The sequence below is a fragment of the Capricornis sumatraensis genome, chromosome 9 (genome assembly GCF_032405125.1).
Source record: "Capricornis sumatraensis isolate serow.1 chromosome 9, serow.2, whole genome shotgun sequence".
Taxonomy (NCBI): domain Eukaryota; kingdom Metazoa; phylum Chordata; class Mammalia; order Artiodactyla; family Bovidae; genus Capricornis; species Capricornis sumatraensis.
Window position 1 is genome coordinate 16,577,987 of NC_091077.1, and position 15,731 is coordinate 16,593,717.

Here is a 15,731-nt window from a genome sequence, read left to right on the forward strand (position 1 = left end):
GACGTCCCAGGACGTCTCATTACTGGGCAAAAAGCCCGGCTCTGGGCGGGGCTTAGCGCCAAACGCTCGCCTGCCTCTGTCTGCGGTTCCTCAGGGACGCAGTCTTTCCTCAGAGACACACCCCTCTCTCCTCGCTATTGGTCATGCCAAATGTTGATCAACAGGGCGCCACATTTCGATAGGCAAAACTACCCGTCCTTCACTGCTTCCCTAACTTCAATTCGCTTCTCTCCTTAAAGGCGGCAACCTTCTGGCCGTAGCCAGGGCCCGCCTTACGATATGACCAAGGATTGGCCAAACACGCCATCACTCCTTGACAGTGGGCGGAGCCAGAGCGGCTGGGGGCGGTGAATTGGCTGACTGGGCCTCGGGGGCGGGGCAGCGGCTCCTGTCAGCGGGTGAAATGGCAGCGGCGGAGCCGGCGGCGACCGCGGTCCCGGGGGGCGGCTGAGGGGGCCGGGCCGGGCCGGGGCTGCGGGGCGAGCGACACGGCGGGGATCCGGCGGCGCGGCCCGGGACGGCGAGACTTGGCATGGCGATGGCGTGCTCTTCACAGGTAGGTAGGCGGCACGGGCCGGGCCTCCCGGGCGCCTTCTCAGGCCCGCGGCTCCGCGTTGCGGCCCACGGGGGCCGGGCAAGACCGGGACTCCGGGCCCCTTTCCCCGGAACCCGCCCCGGGAGCCCTCGGCACTCCCAGCACGGACACTGGCCGTCAACCTCGGGCCCTGGCCCCTGCACATCCTCGTTCCTGGAGCTTCCCGACCCCTCTGGGCCCCTCCCAGGACCCTTCCAGGTGCCCTCCTCCCCCACACAGCGCCCTTCCCAGGAGCCCCCCTCAGGCCCGTGACCCCCGCTTACCCTCTTTACTGATCCTCAGGACCCCTTTCCAGGCCCTTCAGGGCTCCCCCAGTCACCACCCCACAGACCCGCCCCCTACAAACGCCCCCTACCCCGCCGCAAGCCCAGGACCCCCGCCCTCCCTCTCTCCGGATCCCCCAAGACTCCTTTCATCTGTAGACCCCTGGTCACGCCGTCCGTCTTCTCACTTCATATCCCATCCCTGGGCCCAGACCTGCCCCCACCCCCAAAGATACCAGCCTTAGAGCCATACCCCTCCAGTCTGACCCCTCCTCAGCCTCTGTAAATCTGGATTCCTGCCCACAAGCCTCACCTCAGCCTGCTGGCCCATCTCCCACTCCCAGAAGCCCCATGCCCAAGGGCACCCCCGAAAACCACTCCTGGGATCCTCCACACACACACCCCTGAACCTGATTCCCCTCAATCCCTGCTCCTGAAAATCCACCCTCAGTTCGTGCTTGGAACAGCCCAACAGATAGTCTGAACCCCCTCCCCAACCAGGGACACCCACCCCTCTGAGGGCCCCCCTAACTTGCACAGACACACACATACCTGAGAGCTAACAGAGCAAAAGCTATGAATCCTCAACAGCTCATACTGATATGAGTATGAGAGGCCCAGGGTGGGTGTGATAGACGGCCTGGACCCCTCATATACAGACATTCAGGAGCCTTTCACACACACACACACACACACAGAGTCTGACTCTTGGATCCCCAACACACACAGAAACACTTACGACCTCCAACACAGACCCAGGCAGTTGGGAACCCCCCAACTTGCCTCCCATACACACACACACACACACACACACACACACACACACACACACACACACCACACACTTGCCTCCCATACACACATATGTGTGCATGCACATGTGCACACATACACACTTGTCTCCCATGCGCACACACATGTGCATGCACACGCACGCACACACACACACTTGCCTCCCATACACACATGCGCATGCACACACACACACACAACTCCTCAGCACTTTAGCACTCCTCCTTGGAATTCACCTGCCCAAGTCCTCCTGGAAGCCGCCACCAGCTCCCAGCTCAGGCAGAGACTCCGATGTCAGCTGCCTGCACTGCCCCAGATGGCCAGCCTTTCCGTCCACACCAGCCTGCCTGAACCGGTACCCTCACTGGAGCCTTGCAGGTGGCAGAGTGACCCAGAATCTCCCAGCATCCCTGTGGACACCTGTCCCAGACCTCTTCCCATTCATCCATCTCTCCCCATTCATCCATCTCTCCCCCTTCAAAGTGAAGGATGCTCCCTCTTTCTCTCCCCTACACCAGTCTCCCCCAAAGACCCAGTGCCTTCCCCCTGATTGATGCCACCCGTGGCATAGGGTGGGGGTGCCGGCTGCCCCTGGCCCCAGTCCTGAAGTCTGACCAGACTGGTAGGACCAGCATCCTGACCCCATCACGCCTGCTGGCCTCAGATGGCAGCAGCTCCCCAGATGCCGCCCATGACTGGCCCGGGAGCTCCTTCCTCCATGGCCAGTGTGTCATGAGAAAATGAAACAGCTTCCACCCACCCTGGCATTTGGGACCCGGTGGGGCTGGGTTTGGGCCTGCCAGAAGCAGGCAGCTCTTTGTTAAGGAATATTTTCAGAAGGGAAAAATGTGCTGAAGAGGCTCGGGTGGAACACGAGTGAGGAATCGGCTTGGTTTTTGTTTTAGGTTTTTTTTTCCCCACCTTGGCCTGACTGGGATGGAGCTGGGCGACCTGTGTCCACATGTCTTTCTAGGTGTTCTGGCTCTTTCTGCCCAGCCGACCCTGGCTGGCTGACCCACAGCCCACCCCCTCGTGTCCAACCTGTGGGTTCCCCTGGGCTTCAGCAGTTGCCCGCAGGTGGTCCGGCCCTGGCACAGGGAAGGGGCAAGTCACAGAGGGGGCCAGATCAGAGAACTGGGGAGACAGCGTGTCCAGGACCACAAGGTTGAGGAGGAGCCCCAGGTCCCCCCCAAGGGGAGTCTGGATCAGTCCAGTGTTGCCTGCTGTCTCCTTCATCTGACCTGAGCCTACCTGGAAAACCCCAGAGAAATAAGCTCAGCTTCTCTGTGGACATTCACCAGTGGTTTCTGTGTGGCTCTGGGGAAAAGTGCATCTTGGCTTGAGGCCTTGACTTACCCATCTGGAAAATGGGGAGAGAAATCCCATGACCAAGATCTGGGACTTCAGGGGAGCCAGCGAGATTAGGATGTGTCCCTGAGTGTCCCCCTGGGCACCATGTGAAAGAGGGGTCCATGGGGTCTGTGGTCGCTAGTAGAGTCACTGGCCTTCTCAGTCCCCTGGTTGTAATTTGCTGATGCCTTGGTGAGTAGCGGCTGTTCTTCCATGGCTGGGCTATGCTCAGGGCTGAGAGTCTGTTATGGGATTTGTGGTCACACAGGGACCTCCCAGAGGGACAGAGGGCAGTCGGGGGTCCACTGGCTAGCGATGCCCACACCCCATGGAGCCCTCTGATATGGGGCAGAGCGAGGTTTGTTCTGTCCACGTGCTGAAGGGAGGAGAGAAGGGGAGACTGCTGAAGGTCACAAGGTACACAGGAAGCAAACTCCACAGCCTCCCTGGGGAAGGGGAGACTTTGTGCTAATGCACTGAGGTCAGGAGGCTCCCAGGACAGACTGTGAGCTCCTCAGGAAAAAACGAGAAGGCTCCCAAGGAGGGCTGGTGAGTGACATCAGTGCCCTTTTACCCTGGTCTGGGGGTCCGGGGCAGGTCTTTGTGTCTGTGCTGTTGATGTATGGTACAGGGGGCACAGAGGATCCTGATCTCAGTTTCCCCATGCAGAATACAGGTGCTGGTTGGTTGTTCCAGGTGAGGCCCCCAGCAATGAACTGGGAATTGAGTCAGGGGTTAGGGTATGAAGGAATGTCAGGTGTGGCCCATGCCCTGTGTCTAAAGCCCCTCTCCATTTCAGGAGGCCAGAGCTGAAACCAGTAGGTCATGCCAATCAGGCCATGCCATGTGCCATGCCTGGTGCCAGCCCCATTTACATATCATCTCACTTAATCCCCCCAAACCACCCGGAAGAAGTGGCATTCCAGCCCCTGCCCTGACCACCACATCCCGTGTGGGAACAGGAGACAGATTAATGGATGGCATGTGCTGGGAGCAGAGGGAAGGGCCCAGCGCATCCCAGAGGCATCAGGGAAGGGGGAGCAGGGATGACGTATGAGTTGGGAGAGGAGCTCTCTGGCTCTCCAGGCAGGCGTGGCTGGGAAGGGCATTCAGGCAGCCCGAACGCTTGGACGAAGGCCTGGGCAGCAGGAGCGAGCGTGGCGAGTACAGGGAGGTGCGTCTCCTGGGTAGGTTTCATCCTATACACCTTCATGTCCTGCATGTCCACGGGGCACATACTGGGGGACCCTCCCTGGTCAAAGGGGTCAGTATTTGGAACTGAATTTGGAACAGCAGTCAACCCTACCCTGCCCAGAGATGTCTGCAGCACGTGTGCTCTAGAAGCCGAACACAGGGCAAGGGGGAGGTGAGTTAGGAGAGCTGACCGCCAGGGCCAAGGAAGAGACTGGGCCCTCCAGGGAGATCTCAAGGGCCTCACTGCCACAGTTCACCTGCACTTCTATTCATTTCTCATCATGATGTGTTGGTGAGATCGTTTCTTTTCCTTTTCTTTAATCTTTCGGCTGTGCCATGCGGCATGTGGGAACTTAGTTCCCCAACCAGGGATCAAACCCGTGCCCTCTGCATTGGAAACATAGAGTCTTAACCACCGGACCTCCAGGAATGTCTCCATGAGATTGTTTCATTGGCGGCTGTTTTCCAGTCCACAGGTCCCACAAGGGCAAGGCGCATGTCTGTTCATGGCTGAGTCCAAGGTGAGAACAGGGCATGCAGAAGATGTTCAGTAAACACTTGGTTGGTTTCAGGAGCTGGGCATCCTCCCTACTCACCCACTTCTGCAAGAGGGCCTGGATCTCTTCTGCAGAAAGAGGTTGTGTCCATCTACTTGGAGAGCCCCCAAGGACAGGGTAGATGCACCCCACCTCAGCCCCCAGCCTAGCCAGCCTTCACAGCAGGAAAGCTACCATCTTGACTTGAAGAGCCAAGAGCTGTACAGGATGCCATTTCTCTTACTCACCTGTCCCTGGAGGGCTTCTGGGGGCTTTAAATTGTTTTCTTTGTCATCCTCAGGGACACTGAAATATGGAGAAATGAAGGATTTGCCAGGAAGGAACTTGTGACAGTGGCAGGAAGTATTAGCTGCTGACATGAAGGATAGTAAAGTTTTGGGGTTTTTTTAGGTCAGAAGAGATTCCAATGGTCATAATAAAATCTGCCCCTCAGATTTTAGCCTGAGGTTGTTTACTGCTGCTACTGTTACTACTAATAAAGGTGATTATAGTTTTACTGCATTTAACACTTAAACAGAGCCACCACGAAAGGGATGGGCCTGCTGAGGAGGGGAAGTTTGTTTCTTCAGTCCACAAATGTCAGATGCCTGATGGTACACTGGATGCTGGGGATCCAGTAGTGGGCAAGTCAGCCCCTGCCCTCATGGAACTTTTCATCCAGGAGAATATTACAGACCAGTTCCCCTCCTAGGCACTTGACAGGTTTTAGCTTGTACATTCCTCCCAACAAAACCTGTGAAGTCGGTACTATCATCAGCCATGTTTTCAGATGAGGAAATTGGCATAAAGTGCATCATACCCAGATCAGAAAGCAAGAAACTGGAAGAAGAGGGATTTGAACCCGGGCTTCTGGCCCCAAAGTCCTCCTTGGAGACCAGGAGACCTGGGATCAGTTATCTACACACATGACCGGGGTGGGAGGTACATGGACATGGAAACATTCTGTGTGGTACAGAAGCGAGGCTAGAACTGGGGATGAGAGGAGGGCCAGCAGTGACCACTTGGATTCCAGCAGCTGTCCTTGTTACCCAAGGGGCAGCTCGCCCATCAGATGCTCACCCCATTGCCAAGGGAAAGAGCCCAAGACATCAGAGTCAGTGTGGTCTGTGTGCCCCACCTGACAGTCCATCAGTTGGGTAGATGGGGTCAGGTATCTTTGAAGACTTCAGGTTCAGAAATGATTCTATGTCCCTATAATCGTTAGAGGTAGAGCAGGGGACTTCCAGGCCAGGGACCAGTACTTCCTGTCAGATCAGTGGCAGCATTAGATTAGAAATAAAGTGCATGTAAGTGTACTGTGCTTGAATCATCTTGAAACCATCCCCCTGAACCCCTGGTCCATGGAAACACTGTCTTCCATGAAATCAGTCTCTGGTGCCAAAAAGGCTGGGGTTGGGGATGGGGGGCAGAGGCAGAGCAGGTAGGGAAACAAAATTAAAGGAACCATGGGGTCTTTCTTCCTGCCTCAGAATGATGGAGCACACACCCTCACTCTCCCTGGTGAAAAAGAGTAACTCATTTACAGAGTGCCCACTGCACTCCATGTTTCACGTAAGTTATTTCTAAAGTATGCAGAGAGAGTAGCAGCTCAGCAGATTAGCTTGGGATTAAGACTCTAGAGTCAGAAATCCAAGTGCAGGGAATTCTCTGGTGGTCCAGTGGTTACGACTCCATGCTTCCAGTGCTGAGGGCTCAGGTTCGATCCCTGGTCAGGGAACTAAGATCCCTCAAGCCATGTGGTGTGGCATGAAAGAACAAAATGAAGTGATTAAAAAAAAAATACTTGAGTCACTCAGTATTTTAAAAAACAAGTTCCAAGTGTAAATCCTTCCCCTAACGCCTCATCTGGAGACCTGTGAGTGACACTACCCACAACGGGACCTATCCCTTGTTACCACTGTCCTGTGCTTTTCTGTCTACCCTGGTACAGAATCTTCTTTCTCTTTTTTTAAAAAATTTTCAAATAGGCTTTAGGGACTTCCCTGGTTGGTCCAGTGATTAAGACTCTACAATTCCACTATAGGAGGCACTAGTTGTATCCCTAGTCTGGAAACTAAGATCCCACATGCCTCATGGTGCAATCAAAAAATAATAAAATTTTAAAATAAAGTAGACTTAGTTTTCAAAACAGTTTTAGGTTTACAGAGAAATTAAGAGAGCACAAAGCGCTCACACAGACCCCACACCCACACCCAGCATCTTCCCCCTTAGTAACCTTACCTGGTATGTTTGTTCTAATGAATATATGGACCAGTATTCAGTTCAGTTCAGTCGCTCAGTCATGTCCAACTCTTCGCGACCCCATGGACCACAGCACTCCAGGCCTCCCTGTCCATCACCAACTCCTGGAGTCCACTCAAACTCATCTCCATTGAGTCTGTGATACCATCCAACCATCTCATCCTCTGTCGTCCCCCTCTCCTCCTGCCCTCAATCTTTCCCAGCATCAGGGTCTTTTCAAATGAGTCAGCTCTTCGCATCAGGTGGCCAAAGTATTGGAGTTTCAGCTTCAACATCAGTCCTTCCAATGAACACTCAGGACTGATCTCCTTTAGAATGGACTGGTTGGACCTCCTTGCAGTCCAAGGGACTCTCAAAAGTCTTCTCCAACACCACAGTTCAAAAGCATCAATTCTTCGGTACTCAGCTTTCTTTATAGTCCAACTCTCACATCCATATATGACTGCTGGAAAAACCATAGCTTTGACTAGACAGACCTTTGTTGGCAAAGTAATGTCTCTGCTTTTTAATATGCTGTCTAGGTTGGTCATAACTTTCCTTCCAAGGAGTAAGCATCTTTTAATTTCATGGCTGCAGTCACCATCTGCAGTGATTTTGGAGCCCCAAAAAATAAAGTCAGCCGCTGTTTCCTCATCTATTTGCCATGAAGTGATGGGACCAGATGCCATGATTTTAGTTTTCTGAATGTTGAGCTTTAAAACAACTTTTTCACTCTTTCACTTTTATCAAGAGGCTCTTTAGTTCTTCACTTTCTGCCATAAGGGTGGTGTCATCTGCATATTTGAGGTTATTGCTATTTTTCCTGGCAATCTTGATTCCAGCTTGTGCTTCATCCAGCCCAGCATTTCTCATGATGTACTCTGCATATAAGTTAAATAAGCAAGGTGACAATATACAGGCTTGATGTACTCCTTTTCATATCTGGAACCAGTCTGTTGTTCCATGTCCAGTTCTAACTGTTGCTTCCTGACCTACATACAGATTTCTCAAGAGGCAGGTCAGGTGGTCTGGTATTCTCATCTCTTTCAGAATTTTCCACAGTTTATTGTGATCCACACAGTCAAAGGCTTTGGCATAGTCAATAAAGCAGAAATAGATGTTTTTCTGGAACTCTCTTGCTTTTTTGATGATCCAGCGGATGTTGGCAATTTGATCTCTGGTTCCTCTGCCTTTTCTACAACGAACTTGAACATCTGGAAGTGCACGGTTCATGTATTGCTGAAGCCTGGCTTGGAGAATTTTGAGCATCACTTTACTAGCGTGTGAGATGAGTGCAATTGTGATGTGAAAGGTGAAAGGTGAAGTCGCTCAGTCGTGTCCGACTCTTTGCGACCCCGTGGACTGTAGCCTACCAGGCTCCTCCATCCATGGGATTCTCCAGGCAAGAATACTGGAGTGGGTTGCCATTTCCTTCTCCAGGGGATCTTCCCGACCCAGGGATCGAACCCAGGTCTCCCACATTGGATGCAGACGCTTTAACCTCTGAGCCACCAGGGAAGCCCAATTGTGTGGTAGTTTGGGCATTCTTTGGCATTGCCTTTCTTTGGAATTGGAATGAAAACTGACCTTTTCCAGTCCTGTGGCCACTGCTGAGTTTTCCAAATTTGCTGGCATATTGAATGCAGCACTTTCACAGTGTCATCTTTCAGGATTTAAAATAGCTTAACTGGAATTCCATCACCTCCACTAGCTTTGTTCGTAGTGATGCTTCCTAAGGCCCACTTGACCTCACATTCCAGGATGTCTGGCTCTGAGTGAGTGATCACACCATCATGATTATCTGGGTCGTGAAGATCTTTTTTGTACAGTTTTTCTGTGTATTCTTGCCTCCTCCTCTTAATATCTTCTGCTTCTGTTAGGTCTGTACCATTTCTGTCCTTTATTGTCCCCATCTTTGCATGAAATGTTCCCTTGGTATCTCTAATTTTCTTGAAGAGATCTCTAGTCTTTCCCATTCTATTGTTTTCCTCTATCTCTTTGCACTGATCACTGATGAAGGCTTTCTTATCTCTCCTCGTATTCTTTGGAACTCTGCATTCAAATGGGTATATCTTTCCTTTTCTCCTTTGCTTTTGGCTTCTCCTCTTTTCATAGCTATTTGTAAGGCCTCTTCAGGCAGCCATTTTTCTTTTTTGTATTTCTTTTTCTTGGGGATGGTCTTGATCCCTGTCTCCTGTACAATGTCACGAACCTCCGTCCATAGTTCATCAGGCACTCTATCAGATCTAGTCCCTTAAATCTGTTTCTTACTTCCACTGTATAATTGTAAGGGATTTGCTGTAGGTCATACCTGGATGGTCTCGTGGTTTTCCCTACTTTCTTTAATTTAAGTCTGAATTTGGCAGTAAGGAGTTCATGATCTGTGCCACAGTCAGCTTCCGGTCTTGTTTTTGCTGACTTGTATAGAGCTTTTCCACCTTTGGCTGCAAAGAATATAATCAATCGATTTCGGTGTTGGCCATCTGGTGATGTCCATGTGTAGAGTCTTCTCCTGTTGTTGGACCAATATTGATACATTGTAATTAACTAGATGGTAACATGGTAAAGAATTCACCTGCAAATGCAGGAGATTCAAGAAATGCAGGTTCTTTCCCTGGGCCCAGAAGTTTCCCTGGAGTAGGAAGGTGGCAACCCACTCTAGTGTTCTTGCCTGAAAAATGGGCAGAGGAGCCTGGCGGGCTGCAGTCCATGGAGTCGCAAAGAGTCAGACACGACTGAGCGCCTGGGCACACACAATTGACTAAAGTCCATATTTTATTCAGATTTCCTTAGCTTTTCCCTTTTTCTGTCTTAGGACCACATCCTGGATCCCACAGGACATTTTGTCATCACATCTCCTGAAACTTCTCTTATCTGGGACAGCTCTTTTAGGCTTTCCTTGTCTTTGATGACTTTGACACTTGAGGAGGACTAGTCAGGAATGCTCTAAAGCATCTCTTAATCTGGATTGGTCACATGATTTTCTCATAGTCTTGGGGAGGAAGACAGAGATGAAGGGCCCTTCTCATGTCAGCATATTAAGGGCACATGCTCTCCATGTGACTTATCACTCACTAATCCTGTTGACCTTGATCACCTGGCCGAGTGGCACAGGGACTTTTCTCTTCATTCATCCAGCAAAGACATTGATTGAGAACCTGCTAACGGCCAGATGCTGCCTTATAGGCTTGGATTAAAACATTAAGAAGACAGGCCTTTGCCCCCAGTACGTTCATGACCCAGTAGGGCAGGCAGGTGAATATACAAAGAATTGCTGTAGAATGTGTCTTGGGGGACTTCCCTGGTACTCCAGTGGTTAAGAATCTGCCTCCCAGTGCAGGGGATGTGGGTTCGATCCCTGGTGGGGGAACTAAGATCCCACATGCCGTGGAGCAGGTAAGCCCGTGTGCTGCAACTACCGAGCCTGCAAGCCTCAACTAGAGAAACTCATGTGCCACAACAAAGACCCAGCGCTGCTGGAAAAACACCAAAAAGTGTGTGTTGGGCTGGGGTGTAGGGTTAGATATTTTCGGAGAGAGGGGAGAAAAGTGAGCCCGCATACTGGGGGTGGTGGGGTGGGAGGATTTACCAGGAAAGAGTTCACCACAAAAAGTCTGTTCCTTTTTATGGCTGAATACTATCCCGTCATGTGGACAGACCACATTTCACTTATCCATTCGTCATTTGGGTTGTTTCCACTTTCTGGCTGTTGTGAATCGAGCTGCTATGAACAACCGTATACAGGTTTTCATGTGGATGTATGTTTTCCGTTCTCTTGGGTAGAATTCCCAGAAGTGAAATTGGTGGGTCATATTGGTAACACTTTTTTTTTTTTAAGAGAGAGCCTATTTATTTATTTGACTGCACTGGGTGGTCCTTAGTTGCAGCACACAGGATCTTTTCAGTTGCATCATAAAGGATCTTTAGTTGCAGCATGTGGGATCTAGTTCCCCAAATAGGGACCAAACCCCAGTCCCCTGCTTAGCCACTGGACCACGAAGCAAGTCCCATATTGGTAACTATCTACCTTTCTGAAGAACTGCCAGACTGTTTTCCACTTTTGTTGTTCAGTCGCTAAATCGTGTCCTAATCTTTGCTACCCCAAGGAGTGCAGCACACTAGGCTCCCCGGTCTTTCACTGTCTCCCAGAGTTTGCTCAAACTCATGTCCATTGAGTCGGTGATGCCATCCAACCATCTCATCCTCTGTCACCCTCTCCTCCTCCTGCCTGCAATCTTTCCCAGCATCAGGGTCTTTTCCAGTGAGTCGACTCTTTGCATCAGGTGGCCAAAGTATTGGAGCTTCAGCTTCAGCATCAGTCCTTCCAATAAATATTCAGGGTTGATTTCCTTTAGGATGGACTGGTTTGATCTCCTTACAGTCCAAGGGACTCTCAGGAGTCTTCCAGCACCACAGTTTGAAAGCATCAGTTCACTGCTCAGCCTTCGTAATGGTCCAGCTCTGACATCCATCCATGACTACTGGAAAAACCATAGCTTTGACTATGTGCACCTTTGTGGGCAATATGATATCTTTGCTTTTCAATATGCTGTCTAGGTTTGTCATAGCTTTCCTTCCAAGGAGAAAGAGTCTTTCAATTTCCACTGCGCCTCATCTTTTATTCCATGGGTTTCTCTCAATCAGTCATAGTAAGTTTGGGTGATCATTTCTGAGTCTCTTCTCCTCCCTGTTCCACATGCTCTGGGTGGGCAGGGGCTGTGCCTCTCTTTGCCCAGCAATCTTCAGTCCTCACCTCAGTGAGGTGAGGAAAAAGAAGGAAAAAGCTGGGGGCACGGGTGTCACAATCACAGACAAGCCTTTCTGTTCATTTAAGTCCTGAAAGCAACACCACCAAGGGCCTGAAGGGATAAGGGCCAAGGCAAGGCCTGTGGAAGAAGGGGCCTCTTGCTGGGCTGAGGCAGAGGAGGAGTCCCAGGAGGCCAAGGAGCCCAGTGTCTCAAAACTATATGGGAGTGGACTTTGAGAAGGAGGAAGTGTAGGGGATTTCCCTGGTGGCCCAGTGGTTAAGACTCCAAGCTCCTAGTTCCATCCCTGGTCAGGGAACTAAGATCCCACAAGTCATATGGCATGGGAAAAAAATTATATTAACAGGAAGAAAAATTTACCAGGAGGAAGAAGCATGGTTGTCAGTGTCCAAGCACTCCTGCAAAGGAGGAGAAAAGAGAGGTAGAGGGACCCTGGCGTCTGGACCTCTCTGTACCAGCCCCACCCTGCCCCCGGCCCCAGCTCACCAGCAGTCTCCTCCCTCTCCTCTGGCTTGGCTCAGCCTCCTGAGCCATGCAGCCAGCGTTTGGGGGCATGGAGGGTAGTGGTGCCAACAGAGGCTGTGTTAGGTGGCCCACCGCCCACTCTTTAGGCCAGGATCCTGCTTTGGGTGGCCACAGTGGAGCAGAAACAAAGGGCATTGAAGTTGAAGCTGTTGAGAGGCTGGGACCCCAGACCTGGAGGGTCTGTGTGGATCTCAGAGGCTAGTGGCTCCTCAGCACTCGAGGGGACCTGCCTTGTCTCTGTGCCCAGCCAGCAAAGGGTGGGACGGCTGTATGCCCCGAGGAGGTGGGGGCTCATTCACCTGGTTCCACTCCACATCCCCTCTCTAGGACAGTGCAGGCCCTCAGACAACACCCAGTAAGTGCCAGGGGAGGAGAGGCTGAGTCAGTAAGAGTCCAGGCGCTCAGAATAGAGGGGGGTGGGAGACAGGCCTGCTCACAGAGCTCGGAGGGCAGAGTGCCCGTGTCCATTCCTGTCTACTGGATTCAGGCACGGGGAGCCTTGGTCAGTGCAGGAAGGGTGTGTGTGAGTGTATATGTGTGCGCATGTGGGCAAAGGGGTGTGTGGGTGTAAGAGAGCGTATGAATGTGTATCTGAGTGTGTAGGTGTGTGATTGTGTGTGTGTGTATCAGAGCATGTGTGCATGAGCATGCAAGACTGTGTATTAGTATATCCGTGTATTGATGTGTGAGATGGTTTATGAGTGGGAATGCATCTGAGTGTGTGGGGTGTGAGGTGTGGGTAAATGTGAGTGTGTGTGTGAAGTAATGTGCATTCATCAGCTTCCAGGCTGCACAGTATTTAGAGAGTTGGGGGTGAGTCAAGAGAAAGTGCCTGAGGGATTGGAAGATCCCACCTCTCAGACTGCACATTTCAGCCCTGGGTATGGGATCAGGTTTATTTCTTGTGTGAAATACACATTAATATGTGATAAGTATCTGAGCAAACTCTGCGAGCATATGGCCCGAGTTGTTTCTTTTCATCAGAAACCCAGAGCTGAACCACTGGGCTCTTTTCAGGCCAGGGTGTAGGGTAGTGGGGCGGGGAAAGGCAATGCACTTCTGAGATTAGGGTTCCCCTCGGCGCAGCAGGGAAACAGTGGGCCCCAGCCCGAGCCACATGTGGCCTTTGTCCCTGAGCCCCACATGACTCTTCAAATCCAGCTGTGCTTCCAGACTTTGATCCTTCTCCCCACCTCTCCTCTCCCACCCCAGTCCTGATGTCAGGAAACCCACACAGCCTTCCTGCCTCTGCCTGCCCACAGAGAGCCTTCCAAGTCAGCACTTGTCCGCAGCCCATCTCTGTCCCACAGCCACAGACTTTGACTCTGCAGGAAGCCCCAAGCGGCCCCCACGGTCCCTCTCAGGAATGATCAGCTCCGGGCTTGGAGGTGTGTGTGGCTTGGTCTTCAAGGCAGGTGGTCCCTGGGCCGGGCAATGGGAGGAAAAGTTCTTCCGGTTCTGAGGGGAGCCATCACCTCAAGTTTCTACCGCTCGCTAAAGCTAGAGCCCTCGGTGCCCACCCAACTCAGGGGGCCCTCGGGCACCCGAGGGAGAACCAATTCCCTGGGGAGCCACAGAGTCCTGGGGTGAGAGTTCTGGGCACCCCCACGAGGTGAAAGAAAAATGGTGTCCCCCTCGCACCCCATGACAGCCCTGGGAAAGGAGACTAGACTCAAGTGCATGGCCAGGGCCAATTCCCACTGACCTGTGGGCTTGCGAGTGTTGGTAGGGGGCTGCACTTGGGCTGTGGGAAGGTGCCCAGTGACCTGAGGGTGCTAGGCAGGTATGTTTTTGTCCTGTCACTGTCCTGCTGCCACCTAGGGGACAAGATGCCCCTTCTCCAGAAACTGGCCAAGAGCCCCTCTGTGGTTGAGCTGTCCGAACCTCCACTGGGGTCCAAGGGAGCCTCACTTCAGATGCTGGTCCATTTGAGTCCAGAGCCTCTGTTTTTGGCATAGTGCTGAGCCACCTCTCCTGGGTCTGGCAGAGGGGAGATGCCAGTGTCCCTGAAGCTCCCAGGAGGGTGGGATCAGACCCTCCACAGGCAGAACAGCAGAGATGGGCCAGCACCAACCTGGCACATGGCAGGCCAAGATCAGGACACCAACCAGAGCCTATGCCTCTCGCTCTGCACCCGCCAGAGCACAGATTCCCAGCACTTGGATGTGCCCCTGGCTTCCCAGCCCGGGAGGAGTTGGCTCTTCCAGCCATTGGCAGCACCAGACAATTAATAGTAGAGAATAATTGCTTTCTGGCTGTGCCAGCAGCCCACTCTGGTTGATGAGACAGGGCAGGTCGGATGCTGAGGCAGGGCTCTCAGGTCAGACCACAGCTGGGGACAGGGACCAAGGCTGACTAGAACAGGCATCAGAGCAGGGACGTCTGCAGGTCCTGGCAGGGGCCCTGAGTAACGAGCAGCCTTGGCCCCTGGCCCTGCTGAAGACTCAGGGGTGTCCGTTGGGAGTTGGTGTCCATGCCCAGGGAGAGCAGAATAGCACAGGCCCTGGCCGTGGCCCTCCTGACTCCTCGCTGGCGTCTGGACCATAAAAGTGGGGAGCCTAGTAGCCAGCACCCAGAGCAGAAGGAGCCAGCAACTGGACTGGGGTGCCTGGGGACAAAGGGTGACCAAGTGAATAGACCTGAGGGGGAAGCCTGGGGTGAGGAGATGTCTCAGGTGAGCAGCAGCCTCACTGGTCCAGAGCCAGCAGGATAGGGCAGGCACCCCTCCCAGTGCTGACCACACGTGTCTCTGGTCCCCAGACAGTGCTGTGACCTGACCCTGCTCACAGCTGAGGAGCCTGACCACCATGGCGAGCCCCACTCTGAGCCCCGACTCCTCATCCCAGGAGGCCCTGTCAGCCCCCACCTGCTCCCCCACCTCTGACTCCGAGAACCTCAGCCCCGATGAGTTGGAGCTGCTGGCCAAGCTTGAAGAGCAGAACCGGTGAGTTGGGCCCTGGGGGACCAGGTGGGGCCCCAGGGTACAGCCTGGGCCCCAAACGGAAGCTCCTGGGTGCCCCCTGCACCTAGAGCGCTAGGCCAAGTAACACTCCTGCAGAGGCTAGGCAAGGGCATTTGCCATCACCTCCCAACAGACATTCTCCCATTCAGGTGAGGAGATCATGGGATCAGGGCCCAGTGAGCCCTGCCTGCACTTTCAAGCCTTTGTTGAAGGAAAGAGTAAAGTTTCTGACTCTGGAACTGGCCCTTCACAACCTTCTTCTCTGGCTCAGCCCCCTTTTTAAAGTGTGGATTTTATTATTATGCCAGTAAGTCGAAGCCAACAGATCAGGAGATGACCCCAGGAAGTCTGGGGACTTCCTTGGTCAGCATTTAGAACGCTGAGCTTCCACTGCAAGGGGCATGGGTTCAATCCCTGGTTGGGGAACTAAGATCCTGCATGCCATGTGGTGAGGCCAAAAAAAAAAAAAAAAGAACAGTTTGTTACTCACAGATTCCAAGAAGAGGG

At 52.6% G+C, this 15,731-nt stretch overlaps 1 protein-coding gene across 2 annotated transcripts in view; it reads left to right on the forward strand.

Annotated features, from left to right (window-relative positions):
- Positions 1-498: 498 nt before the first annotated feature.
- Positions 499-15,731, forward strand: part of EVI5L (ecotropic viral integration site 5 like) — a 32,399-nt gene continuing 17,166 nt past the window's right edge. For both annotated transcript variants that reach the window (XM_068979723.1, XM_068979722.1), the window contains exons 1-2: positions 499-556; positions 15,023-15,206. In XM_068979723.1, the coding sequence (XP_068835824.1) occupies positions 15,070-15,206 (137 nt within the window). In that variant the 5' untranslated portion in view covers positions 499-556; positions 15,023-15,069. The remainder of the gene's footprint in view (positions 557-15,022; positions 15,207-15,731) is intronic.